Source organism: Peromyscus leucopus, chromosome 2 (assembly GCF_004664715.2).
Source record: "Peromyscus leucopus breed LL Stock chromosome 2, UCI_PerLeu_2.1, whole genome shotgun sequence".
Taxonomy (NCBI): Eukaryota; Metazoa; Chordata; class Mammalia; order Rodentia; family Cricetidae; genus Peromyscus; species Peromyscus leucopus.
Genome location: NC_051064.1, coordinates 117,517,255 through 117,529,459, shown reverse-complemented (window position 1 = coordinate 117,529,459; position 12,205 = coordinate 117,517,255). Strand labels below are relative to the sequence as shown.

At 42.7% G+C, this 12,205-nt stretch overlaps 1 protein-coding gene across 3 annotated transcripts in view; it reads right to left on the bottom strand.

Annotated features, from left to right (window-relative positions):
* Pik3r3 (phosphoinositide-3-kinase regulatory subunit 3) overlaps positions 1 to 6,632 on the bottom strand; it is a 99,130-nt gene extending 92,498 nt beyond the window's left edge. Inside the window, exons 1-2 of one of the 3 annotated variants that reach the window (XM_028889480.2) lie at positions 6,438 to 6,632; positions 5,505 to 5,614 (exon numbers count right to left, since the gene is read on the bottom strand). In XM_028889480.2, the coding sequence (XP_028745313.1) occupies positions 5,505 to 5,610 (106 nt within the window). In that variant the 5' untranslated portion in view covers positions 5,611 to 5,614; positions 6,438 to 6,632. Of the gene's footprint in view, positions 1 to 4,979; positions 5,176 to 5,504; positions 5,615 to 5,845; positions 6,331 to 6,437 lie in introns of those variants that run through there. The other 2 variants (XM_028889489.2, XM_028889498.2) reach the window with 2 other exon arrangements.
* Between the last annotated feature and the right edge of the window lie 5,573 nt (positions 6,633 to 12,205).

Sequence of the window (12,205 nt, the reverse complement as noted above, 5' to 3'; positions counted from 1 at the left end):
ACTGTCAGGAAGAACTTCTTCCTGCTGAGCCATCTTGCCAATCCAGCCCACAACCCTAACTCTTAATACTGCTGGGCGGTGGTGGCGCACGCTTTAATCCCAGCACTTGGGAGGCAGAGGCAGGAGGATCTCTGTGAGTTCGAGGCCAGCCTGGTCTACAAAGCCAGATCCAGGACAGGCACCAATACTACACAGAGAAACCCTGTCTCAAAAAAAAAAAAAAAAAAAAAAAAAAAAAAAAAAAAAAAAAAAAAAAAAAAATTCTTAGTATTATTTGTTCTCTTTTTTTGAGACAGATATCTTATCCCAGGCTGGTGGAAACTCACTGTGTAGCTGTGATCTTCCTGACAACCTCATCTTCTACCTCTACCTGGAAATACAGATCTACATCACCACACCCACTTTACCTTATGTTGGGGATCAAAACCAGGGTATCCTATATACCAGAGAAGCACTCTAACAACTGAACTGTATTTATAACCCTAATCTTAACATTTCAAAGGTAGTTTTACATCTCATGTAAACAGTCTACAGCTGCCAAAAAATACAGGAACATTTAAAATATCAAATCCAGGCCACAAAGATGTCTCAGTGAGTAAAGATGCTTGCTGCCAAACCAGGCAACCTGAGTTTGATCTCTAGGAGTCACATGGTGAAAAAAAAGAACCAACTCATGTAAACTGTCCTCTAGCTGCCACAGGTACACCCACACATACACATCAATTAATCAATCAATATAATTAATTTTTCAAAAAGATATTACGCTCCCATTTAGATTCAATTCTTTGGTTTTTAGAGACAAGGTTTCTCTGTGTAGCTCTGGCTGTCTTGGAACTCTCTCTGTAGACCCGGCTGGCATCAACCTCACAGAGATTCACCTGACTCTCAAGTGCTGGAACTAAAGGTGTGTACCGCTGCCACCACCACCCAGCTGGAAGACAGTTTTTAAGGCAATAATAAGTACAAACTTTTACATTTATAGTTCAAACTAAAATCAACATAAAAATATGTAAAATATTGATAATATTCCAATTAAGAGTCCTAAGAAATAAACTAACTCAAAAGTTAGGATATTGCAATAGCCAAGGAATGAAGTTGCCAAGGACCTTAAGCAAAAAGCACCTAAATCTAGAAACAAACAGTGCTCCTTAGTTATCTATTAGTTCAACATACATTGATTAAATTGTCTTCTACTTCCAAGACCCTAAACAAGCTAAGAAGCTGCCAACCAAGTAGGAAGATAATTCCATAGGGCAAAATATACATAAATAAATGCAGCAGCCACTCTAAACATGATAAAGAAATTCCATCTAAGAAGTACTCTAAAAGAAATGGAAAGGTAAGGACATCTTCTAACAAAGGGCACTAGGGAATATATATTATGGGAATAAAAAAAGCATCTGATGTGAGTTTGAAACATATATAAACTTTTGAAAAGTAACCATTAGGTGACAGGACAAAATCATACATTTAAGTCACAGAAAAAAAAAATCTATAGAAGCTATGATGGGCTCCAGAAGAAAAAATGGACTAGAAAATTAGGAAGCAAAAATAGTTGGATTTATATGCAAGGGTAAGCAACTTGGGGCTTTTATTTTTAAATAGGCGAAAGAAACAAATAAAAGATTTTTGAGCTGGGCGGTGGTGGCGCACGCCTTTAATCCCAGCACTTGGGAGGCAGAGCCAGGCGGATCTCTGTGAGTTCGAGGCCAGCCTGGGCTACCAAGTGAGCTCCAGGAAAGGCGCAAAGCTACGCAGAGAAACCCTGTCTCGAAAAACCAAAAAAAAAAAAAAAAGATTTTTGTTTGTTTTTTCTAGACTAGCTCTCTCTGTGTAGCCCAGGCTGTCTTAGAACTCACTCTGTAGACTAGGCTTGGCTTGGAATTCAGAAATGGGCCTGCCTCTGCCTCCTGAATACTGGGATTAAAGGCCTGCACCAACAGAAGATTTTTTTTTTTAAATCACAACATTTATCATTGTATCATTCTAGGTAAATCATCACATGATAGTTTAACAATAAAAATGTAGTGAAGAGCCTTTTTGCTCTTCCAGAGGACCAGGGATTCAATTCCTAGCACCCACATCATGGCTCATAACTATATCTTCAGTTCCAGGGAATCCAATGTCCTCTTCTGGCCTTGGAGGGCACCAGATGTGCATGTGGTACACAGACATATACCCACAAACAAAAACTATAGACTGGACAGAACAGAAATGGGAGAACAGTAGCTTTCACCCAGTCCTAGAAGGAAGGAACAACTTTTCTTAGGGTGGTGGGCTAGGAAAAAGACAGATACAAACACTCTTCTAATCATCTCATTGACAACTGACTCATAGTTTAAGATATTCTAAAGCCTAACTTATCACACAGAACAAAGTTGGCATTCACACTATTTCCATTAAGAAATATTCAAAAAAGGGGGCTGGAGAGATGGCTCAGAGGTTAAGAGCACCGACTGCTCTTCCAGAGGTCCTGAGTTCAATTCCCAGCAACCACATGGTGGCTCTCAACCATCCATAATGAGATCAGATGCCCTCTTCTGGAGTGCAGGCATACATGCAGGCAGAACACTGTATACATAATAAATAAACTTAAAAAAAAAAAAGAAAAAAGAAATATTCAAAAAAGGATATGAAGTTATGTGGGTAGGAATTCGGGGTTGGAACTGAGAGGAGTTGGTAGGGGGACTGAATATGATCAAAACATATATAGAACTCTAAAAGAAAAAAAGTAAATATCATTGTATATGAGTTTTGAAAAAAAAAAGTCTTATTTAGCTGGGGGTTTTGTTTTGTTTTTGTGATAGGGTTTCTCTGTGTAGCCTCCTGGCTGTCCTGGAACTCACTCTGTAGACTAGGCTGGCCTTGAACTCAGAGATCTGCCTGCCTGCCCCTTCCTCACAAGTGCTGGGTGGGATTATAGGCATGTGCCACCACTGCCCGGATGGTTTCTAATAATTTAAATAAAATATGATTTGGCGGAGGGTGGGCTGGGGGGAAGGGGAGGGGGCAGGAGGGGGGAGAACAAGGGAATCCGTGGCTGATATGTAGAACTGAATGGTATTGTAAAATAAAATAAAAGGAAAAAATAAATAAATAAATATGATCTGAAACACACAAAAAAAATTAAATAAAGAGAAAATGTAATTCATGTGCAAAAAAAAAGTTTATACACACACATTTTTTTCCCACTTTAGGCTAGGTGTGATGACCTTTAATCCAGTACTCAGGAGGCAGAGGCAGGTGGATTTCTGTTAATTCCATGCCAGCCATCTAGTGCCTCAAAAATTAAAAAAAGAAAGAACAAAAATTAATTTTATAGTCAATGTTTCAGCATATTTAAAAGCAGTTTCTTTTTGAAATATTGGAAACACCATATTCTTTAGTAAGGATGCAAAACAAAAGATAACAATATAAACATATTTTAGTATATTTAGTATACAGAATTTTATTCAAGAATAAACATCTTAAACTCAAAAGTTTATTTCGATGAAAAATAAAGTTTGGGTCAGAATTTTCTATACAACCATATTAAAACCCACAAAACTTTGCATAATTATAATGGTCAGCTTTCTGAAAAATAATTTCTGGGCCAAACATTGTGGCACATGCCTGTAATCTCAGCACCTCAGAGGATGTGACGAAAGGAATGCAAATTTGAGAGCCCAGCCTCGACCACACAGAGTTACGGGCTAGCCTGAGCTATATTGTGAGAGTCAATCTCAAAAATACATACATACATACATACATAAAATATATTCAACTTGACCAATATTTTCCTGTAAGGTTAAAATTTTTCCATCATTAGTGCCTTCTTCATATTCTACCCTCCTCCCCACCCAACTCCCCACCCAACAAACCCCCTTTGTATGTATGGAAGATACATACAAGATACTGTATGGTCCAGCAGGACCCTAAGGCAATGTGCATAGATAATTCTTATAAATACACATACATAGCATCCTTTACCCTTTACAGGAGAGATACCAGGGGTATACTAGATTTCTGAACACATGAATGACAAATGTATCTAACAGAAGCAACGCTTTACCACTGGGGGAAACAAAGGAAAAAACACACAATAGAAGGGTGGCAAATCTTACAAACTTTACAAAACACTGAAAAGCTGCGTGTGGATCGTTTACAAAAGTAAACCAAGACAGTTCTAAAACAAAGAAAAGGAGAAAAATTCTTAGTGATAATTAAGAGTTTCCAAAAAAGGGTGATTCAATATTAGTATTAGTTTTTAAGGCATCATTTAACACTACCACTAATTTTTAAAGAACATACTTCTCCATTCACAAGGACACTAGAAATAATTACTACATACCTTCTACGAGACATTTATACTTCATTATACTTGCATGGACTTCATTCTTTTCAAACATTTCCAAAAATACACATTCTTATAATAATCAAGGTTCCCTAATGACAAACACGTTATTCTGTAGGTTTAACTATAACCCATTTTAAAAAGACAACGAATTCATCCTCAATTAACACAAGGAATCACAAAGGCCCTCTGCTTATTCAAAATCATTACATAAAGCACTGTCGGTAACTGCAAGGAAGGTTTGAATATCTGACAGCTATAGTAACCTAAAATGAGGCATACTTTAAAGAACAAAAAAAAAAAACTTTTCCATTTCCCTTTCTTTCCCCTTCCCTTCAGAGACACAAAATATCTCTAATGGCCTCAGAAAAAGCTCTCAAATAAAAATATACTATATACATTTCCCATGTACACGTACAGAAACCTGCCCCATCTCTGTGTATAACCCATTCAGAGGAAAAAGAAAGGGTCTTTAAGAGTCAAAATTATATTAATTCTGACACCCAAACTAAGTTAAATCACTATAAATTAATTAACGAGTAATAAAATACTGCAAGCAAACCTAGAGACTATATGCACAGAAGGAAAGAACCTCAGACTAAGGCCATGAATGAATAAGACCGCCCAATCCCTGAAAATCACTAACCGGCATTTGGTTTCTATGAGAGAAACACGGAGTCTTAAAATGAAGAATCACAAAGGCAACTCAGTTTCGGAAGTTAACAAAGGTAAAATACAACGAACCAAATCAGACAACTGCATTAAAGTATAAGCTTTAAGGAATTCTCACAAAGGGAAAGACTGTCTTCATGAATGGATTATAAAACATCCCTTGCAGGTAGAAATCTTGAATTATTTAAAAAAAAAAAAAAAAGTGGAAGGCCGTCAAAAACCTGAATGACATGCAAAGGCAAAGCCAAAAACTGATCTTTCCTCCCTCCCCCACTCCAGTCCCCCCACCCCCACCTTCTCCGGACAATGGGATCAGGGTCCTAACTGCAAACTTTAAAGGTATAAGCCAGAGCAGTTTTACTGCAGCTTTAACTGCAATCTGCCCCTCATCCCGAACCTGGCGCACCCAAGAATACTTCTGGCCTGAAAACATCACCGGGGTTTTGTTAAGAACAAATCAGACCCATCCAAAAAAAATTAAAAGTTTGCTCCCAAATACCTGGAGGATCCATTTCAATATAAAATATCAGTTCTGTCGAATAGGGCATCATCACCTCCCTCCAGTCTGCGTCATCGCGGTCCATACTCCACACCGTATTGTACATCGCGCTGTCAGGGGCAGGTCGTCAGGAAATATATAGAAAGCATATATATCTTTTATCTGATATTTCAAAATCTAAATATATATATTTGCTAAAGTTCCAAACGGAAATGTACTTCGGGGTTTCCAACGGCCAGTACAAGTCCAGCCAACTACTGGGATGAGGACAAGGTCCTCCCCCTCTCTCCTCCTACAGCACCCAACAAAATGCCCCGAACTTTCAAGCTACGGGGTTTTACCTCAGAGGGTTACAGAGAGGCTCGGAAAGCAGAGAGCAGTGGTGTTAAAAAGCCGCTTCCCGAAAAATCCTTCCTACACAATCGCTCTCCAAAGGGAAAAGCTCCCCACCGCCTCCTAATCTTTCAGCGGAAGCCACTTTTGTGTCCTTCGGAGGAGAGAGAATGGGAGAGGAGGAAAAAAAAAAAAAAAGAAGAACGCGTTGGGAGAAAGCTGGGGAAGTGACAAAGGCTGGAAAGGGGGGGTTGCGTTCAAGTTTCGGGGTCCCACTGGTCTGCAGAGAGCGACTCCCTCTGGGACTGGGACTCGGGCTCTGTTCGCGTCAGGCTGGGAACCCAGGCTTCCGCAGCTTCGGGATGGCGACCCGTTGGACAGTCCAGTCCGTCAGCTCGGCTGTGCGCGGGTAGTAGAGGTATCCCCGCCAGCGCCGGCTCCCCTCACGCTCTGCCGGGGATCCAACCACTAGAGTTTCATTTTAACTGCGCGGAGGGGACCTCCTCCCCCGCCCGCCCTCCCCACCCCCGCTGGGGCGCCACCCAACCGCGCGGGGCAGGGGGAACAGCCGACAGCGCCACGGGCCTTTCCACTCCGTACCATCTTGACGTGCGAGGATGGTCAAGTGCCTGAGGAAGAATCCCTCCTCTAGCCCTCCACTCCGACTTTTAACTCTCCCCGTCCCCGTGTCGGACTCTACACTTTGGTCAGCCTTTGTCTCTACCCCCAGCCTCACTCCGAATGGTCCAGCCCGGGCGCTGGCCGCTCGCCAGGAGTCGGAGCCGGGCGCACGCGAGCTCAGCCAGGAGACGGGGGCAGACGGTGATTGGCTGATCCCGGTTGCCGGAGCCCGAGCCTGCGTCTTTTGTCTGCCCTGCTCCAGCTGAGGAGCGGAGACGGCTGCGCGCCCCGAGCGGGCCAATCAGGAGAGAGCCGGCGCCGGCCGGTAAGGCGGCGATTGGTCGGACCTCAGTTACCAAGCGGGACAAAGGCAGACGGGGAAAAGAAAAGAGGAGGAAGAGGAGGGGTTGTGGAGAAAGAAAGAAGGCGCTAACGGCGGTTACTGACAGGCTGGGCGAGCGCTCGGGGGCTCAAGCTGCCCGGAGACTGGCGGGGCTCCCGCTGTGACTCGGGCCGCCCCGGACTAGTGACGAGGGGGAGGACGGGCTGGCGCTCGACTCTTCTGCCTGGAGACTGGCCGCGGGGGAGGGGAGCGGTGGGAGCGGGCCGTGCTGTCACTTGGCCGGCCGGGCGCACGCTCTCCGGCTCCATTGGAAGTCGCTGGGCAGAGTTCCTCCTCACACCCCTCTTCACCTGGCTGCCTTCGCCCTCCCCTACCCCTGGGTTAAATCGTCGTCAGGGGACAGCAAAGGTCGCCATGCCCACTTGCATGACTGTTCCTCTCCAGACAAGGTGCCCGTCGCCCCCCGCAACTCCCTACGGGTATCTGCACCTCGGGCATTTCTTGGGGAGTCATTTTTGCCGCTACTCTGCTTCCCACTGTAGGACTTTTGAACCCAGAATAACTCAACGCTCAAGTAGTGAGGCATCTCAACAAGCCCTCCAGTTCTGGTACTCATAAAAAAAAAAATTTTTTTTCTGGAAGTATAGTGAGTGTGTGATTTCTGAGGTAAATCACAGGTGTTGGGTTCTCTCGCCAAAAAGCCACTATTTCTGTTTCCCTGACGGCCCCCTTTCTGCACACGCAGTCCCCTCCCTCCAAACTTGAAGCTCCGAGACCAGCTTCAGTATGAAAATGCTGAACATTTCCATGCATTGCAGAAACAGCTAATTAACTTGCCGGGGACCGCTGAATAGCTAACCTGTGCCTGGAATTGCCATCCTGCTCTACAATACAGTCTGAGGAGGCCAAAAACTGCTGCTGTTTCCTCTTCACACTGGAGTAACAAAGCCCATTGTGTTTGAGTTGACAACCTGATTTAAGCCCTAGCAAAGCCTACCCAGAGTAGCTCTGTGTATTGATTAGCCTCCGCAACAGTCGCCACTTTTCATCCTCCTGAGGTGGTTCTGCTTTTCTTTTCTTTTTCTTTTATTTATTTATTTATTTGGTTTCTCGAGACCGGGTTTCTCTGTGTAGCTTTGCTCCTTTCCTGGCTCTCGTTCTGCAGACCAAGCTGGCCTCGAACTCACAAAGATCCGCCTGCCTCTGCCTCCCGAGTGCTGGAATTAAAGGCGTACGGCCCCCGGTTCTGCTTTTCTTAAAAGTGTTTTGAGTTAGGCCAGCATTGGTGATTCACGTCTTTAGTCCCAGCACTCAGGAGGCAGAGACAGGTGGATCTCTGAGTTCAAGGCCAGTCGGATCTACAAAGAGGAGAGTTCCAGGGCAGCCAGGGATACACAGAGACACCCTGTCTTGAAAAAATAAATAAATATAAATAAATAAATAAATAAATAAATAAATAAATAAATAAATAAATAAATAAATAAATAAATAAATAAAACAAAAAGAAGTCCTGAGCTGAGACAAGCCCCAGAAACTGACAAAATCAAAATGTATACAAACTAGATACAAAGTAAAGGGATAAAGAATCCGAAAATACAGACAAGGTTAAGCTTTAAAGGAAACAAATTTCAAAAGCACACGAGAATTCTTTCAGAATCCTCGAGATGCTTTCTTCTGTCTTTTGAGTTGAAATGTGTTTCAAAAGCTAGAGCAGCTCTGGAGCAGGGCTCATTAATTTTAATCTCCTGAACTGCTCCTTCAGGTAGAAGATGTTGGAAGATCAACTCTAATTTGTGGCTGACTTCCCAGCAGTCTCTACTTTACCATATCTGAATGCCAAAAGTATTCACATTTGATAACTCAAAAGGCAGAACAATCCCTCAAGGGCAAGTGGGTGTACCTTTGTTCCCAGGTGTCCATGTGCATTCCCAAACAAAATGAAAGTGAAGAGACAAAAATATGGAAAAGATAATGGCTTTCATGTTTCCACTGCAGCTTTTGCCTGGACCACTTTTCATCAGTTTGTGGCGGGGTTTCAGTTTCTAAAATACAGAGTATTTCTCATATCTAAGGTTTAGGGGGATGGAGTGAAAAAGGAACACAGTATAAGTCAAATGCTCCAGGTTGATACATGGCATAAAGCAAGTGTGCTGGATAGTTTTATGTCAATTTAAAACAGCTAAAGTCGCCTAAGAGAAGGTAACCTCAATTAAGAAAATGCCTTTGATGGTGGTAGTGGTGCACACCTTTAATCCTAGCACTTGGAAGGCAGGGGCAGGTGGATCTCTTGTGAGTTCAAGGCCAGCCTGGTCTACAGCCAGAACTGTTATATAGAGAAACATTGTCTAAGAAACCCACCCCTCCAAAAAAGGGAGGTTGGGAGGAATGCCTTCATATGCTCAGGCTGTAGGCAAACCTGTAGGGCATTTCCTTTATTTGTGGATTGATGTGGAAGGGCCCATTCCATTGTTGGTGATGCCATCTCTGAGCAGATGGTCCTGGGTTCTATAAGGAAGCAGGCTGAGGCAGGCCAGGGAGAGCAAGCCAGTAAGCACCACTCCTCCATGGTCTCTGCATCAGCTCTTGCCTCCAGGCTCCTGCCCTACCTGAGTCCTGCCCTTACTGCTCTTGATTATTAACTGGTATATGGAACTGTGAGTGAAATAAACCCTTTCCTCCCCAAGTTGCTTTTGATCATGGTGTTTTATCACAGCAATGGTAACCCTAACTAAGACAGCAATGATTCAACCTTGCCACCAAAAATTGTATGAGCCAAAATACTAATTTAAACAGACTGTTGAGTAGACTTCCAAGGAATGAGTGGTACAAGAGCTGTGGGGATGTCCAGAAACAGAACATTCCCTTTAAGATGCTTAAATCTGTCCTACCATGGTGGGAAGTGCCTATCACATGATGCTGGCTTTTCTTTCAGCTGGGAAACAGAATCAATGTTCTGATTGCTTGTCATTTAACTGCCTCTGGCTCTTTGGCAAAGGTAAAAAATGTTAGCTCTGGTGTCCTGGACCACTTCCATACTGGAGGATTATATTTGGCCTGAGTGTGGATTAAATTCAGCTTTAAGAGCTCAAACTCCTGGGTCACAACCTGCTACTTTGGGAGGTGCTTTTTTTTTTCCTCCCTCCTTTCTTCAATTAGCCTTAGATAAATCACAAAATCTTTCTGCCTTTATTTATATATTTGAAATAGAAGGTTGCCATTGGATTTATGCAAGCTACTTAATTTATTGTGTAACTTGAGAGTGATTGCACTTATGATAGATAGTACCTTTCTAAACTCCAAATAGCTAGGATGCCCTTCCTTTTTTTTTTTAACCCTGTTATGGTTTTGTTATGAAACTGTTCAAATATGCTCCATTTCCCCTCCTCTATATTTCAGAAGTGGATGAAAATTTTCTTCTGTGCTCTGAATATAGTGTATGATCTCAGAGTTCTCTGTGCCAGAAGAAACTGCCTGGAACTCAGCCAAAAGTTATTCATGATTAAAGGTGCCATCTGAACACAAAATATTTTTTTAAGCTTGGCAAAATGAAAACGTCATTAGCTTTAACATCAGGACTGACTTTAGCCTTTGAGGAAGAATTCCACATCCTCAATCTCCTTTTCTTCCCCCTCTCATCACCTTCCCTTGACCACTTATCTCCTGAGACCCAGTCCATGCAGCTAAATAAATTCACTTAATAAACAGGAAGCAAAAAAACCACTAAAAACTATCAGTTACAGCTTCTAAGGCCTCCCTAAGCTACATGCTTTTGGATGGAAAAGTTTCCCTTATATTGCAAAAAGAGCAATGTTAGTAGATCTTCTAGAAAGACATTTCCTATAGGAATTGATAGACATCTCTTGAGGTAGCTATGCCTAAAATCATTCTGAATATCATCTCTTTTATATAGCATTTGCCATTTTTTTTACTTCCCCTCATCCTTTTTGAACACTTGGATAGTCATGAGAGAGTTAATCATATCAGCCTAAGGCACTGACATTATGACGGTAGATGGATGAGAGGGGCTTTATAGAAGAGGCATTTGTCCAAACGTTGATGAAGTCCTGGGCTTAGGGAGCTTAGACCCATCAGCACATGATGGAGAGCTGCCCTGCCACACTCTCCCCACCTTGGGTTCTCCTTCAGCTTGAAGGGATATAAAAATACATCTCTCTCCAGCCTGACATATTCCTCTCTTTTAGTCTCTGTCCTTCCAGCAACACGGGCCACCTGGATGATATGTATGCCGCTTCTACAAATGTCCCCTCCAACAAGGCAACAGATTTCAGCTTGGCTCTCACCAGGAGACAGAGCAAATGAGATCCAAATGACAGGAACAATAGTCCAGGCTGTTTTGCTAGGGCAGGGCACAAACAGGGAGAGCAGCTGGTGAGCTCTGTTACCTCATTTCATCTCCATAACCCTGGGGAAGAGGGGTGTATTTTTATTCTCATTTTACAGATGAGGAAATTGAGACCCAGATCAGTGAAGGAACTTGTTCAAAGTCATTCAGTCACTTAGTAACAAAGCTGACACGCGGGAGCCCCAGGTCTCCACGACAGGTTCATTGCCTTTTCTGTGACATCACAGTTCCACCTCTTTATTCAGCTAGCAAATGTTTGTACCTAGAGATACAAAATGAATAGGAAAGAGTCCCGAACATCAAGTTCTCCAGACTCATAGAGGAGGGCCAACGAAGGAATAAAATAATGTCAGGTATAGAAAGTGAAATTGACAGAATGCTGAGGGAGCCTCAAAGACGTGGTGGTCTGGAGCAGTGGTCCGTAATCTACCTAATGCTGTGACCCTTTAATATAGCTCCTCATGTGTGGTGACCCCAACCACAAAATTATTTTTGATGCTACTTCATAACTGTAATTCTACTACTGTTATGAATCATGATGTAAATATCTGATATGTGACCCCATGAAAGGATCATTCAACCTCCCAAAGGAGTTGTGACCCACAGGCTGAGAACTGCTGATATAGACACATAATCAAGTAAGTAGAAGCTACCCAGTAGACATAATAAAAATAGGGATTGAACTTTTACATACTTGAACTTTTTACATGCTTGGTTTAAACGTGAAGTCTCTTTATTTCTGTTTCTCCATTACATACAATTAACTTCAAGCCTGAAAAAGATTCACTGAAGGGCTGGAGAGATGGCTCAGCAATAAAAAGAGCAGAGGACCAAGGTTCAATTCCCAGACAGTGGCTCACAACTGTCTCTCCCTCCAGTTCTAGGGGATCTAATGCCCTTTTCTGGCTTCCATAGGCACCAGGTGTGCACACAGTGCACAGATGTACATACAGGTGAAGCACTCATACACATAAAATAATTAAAAAGTGTATCTTAAATGGTGGTGCATGCCTTTAGTCACAGCACTCGGGAGACAGTGCA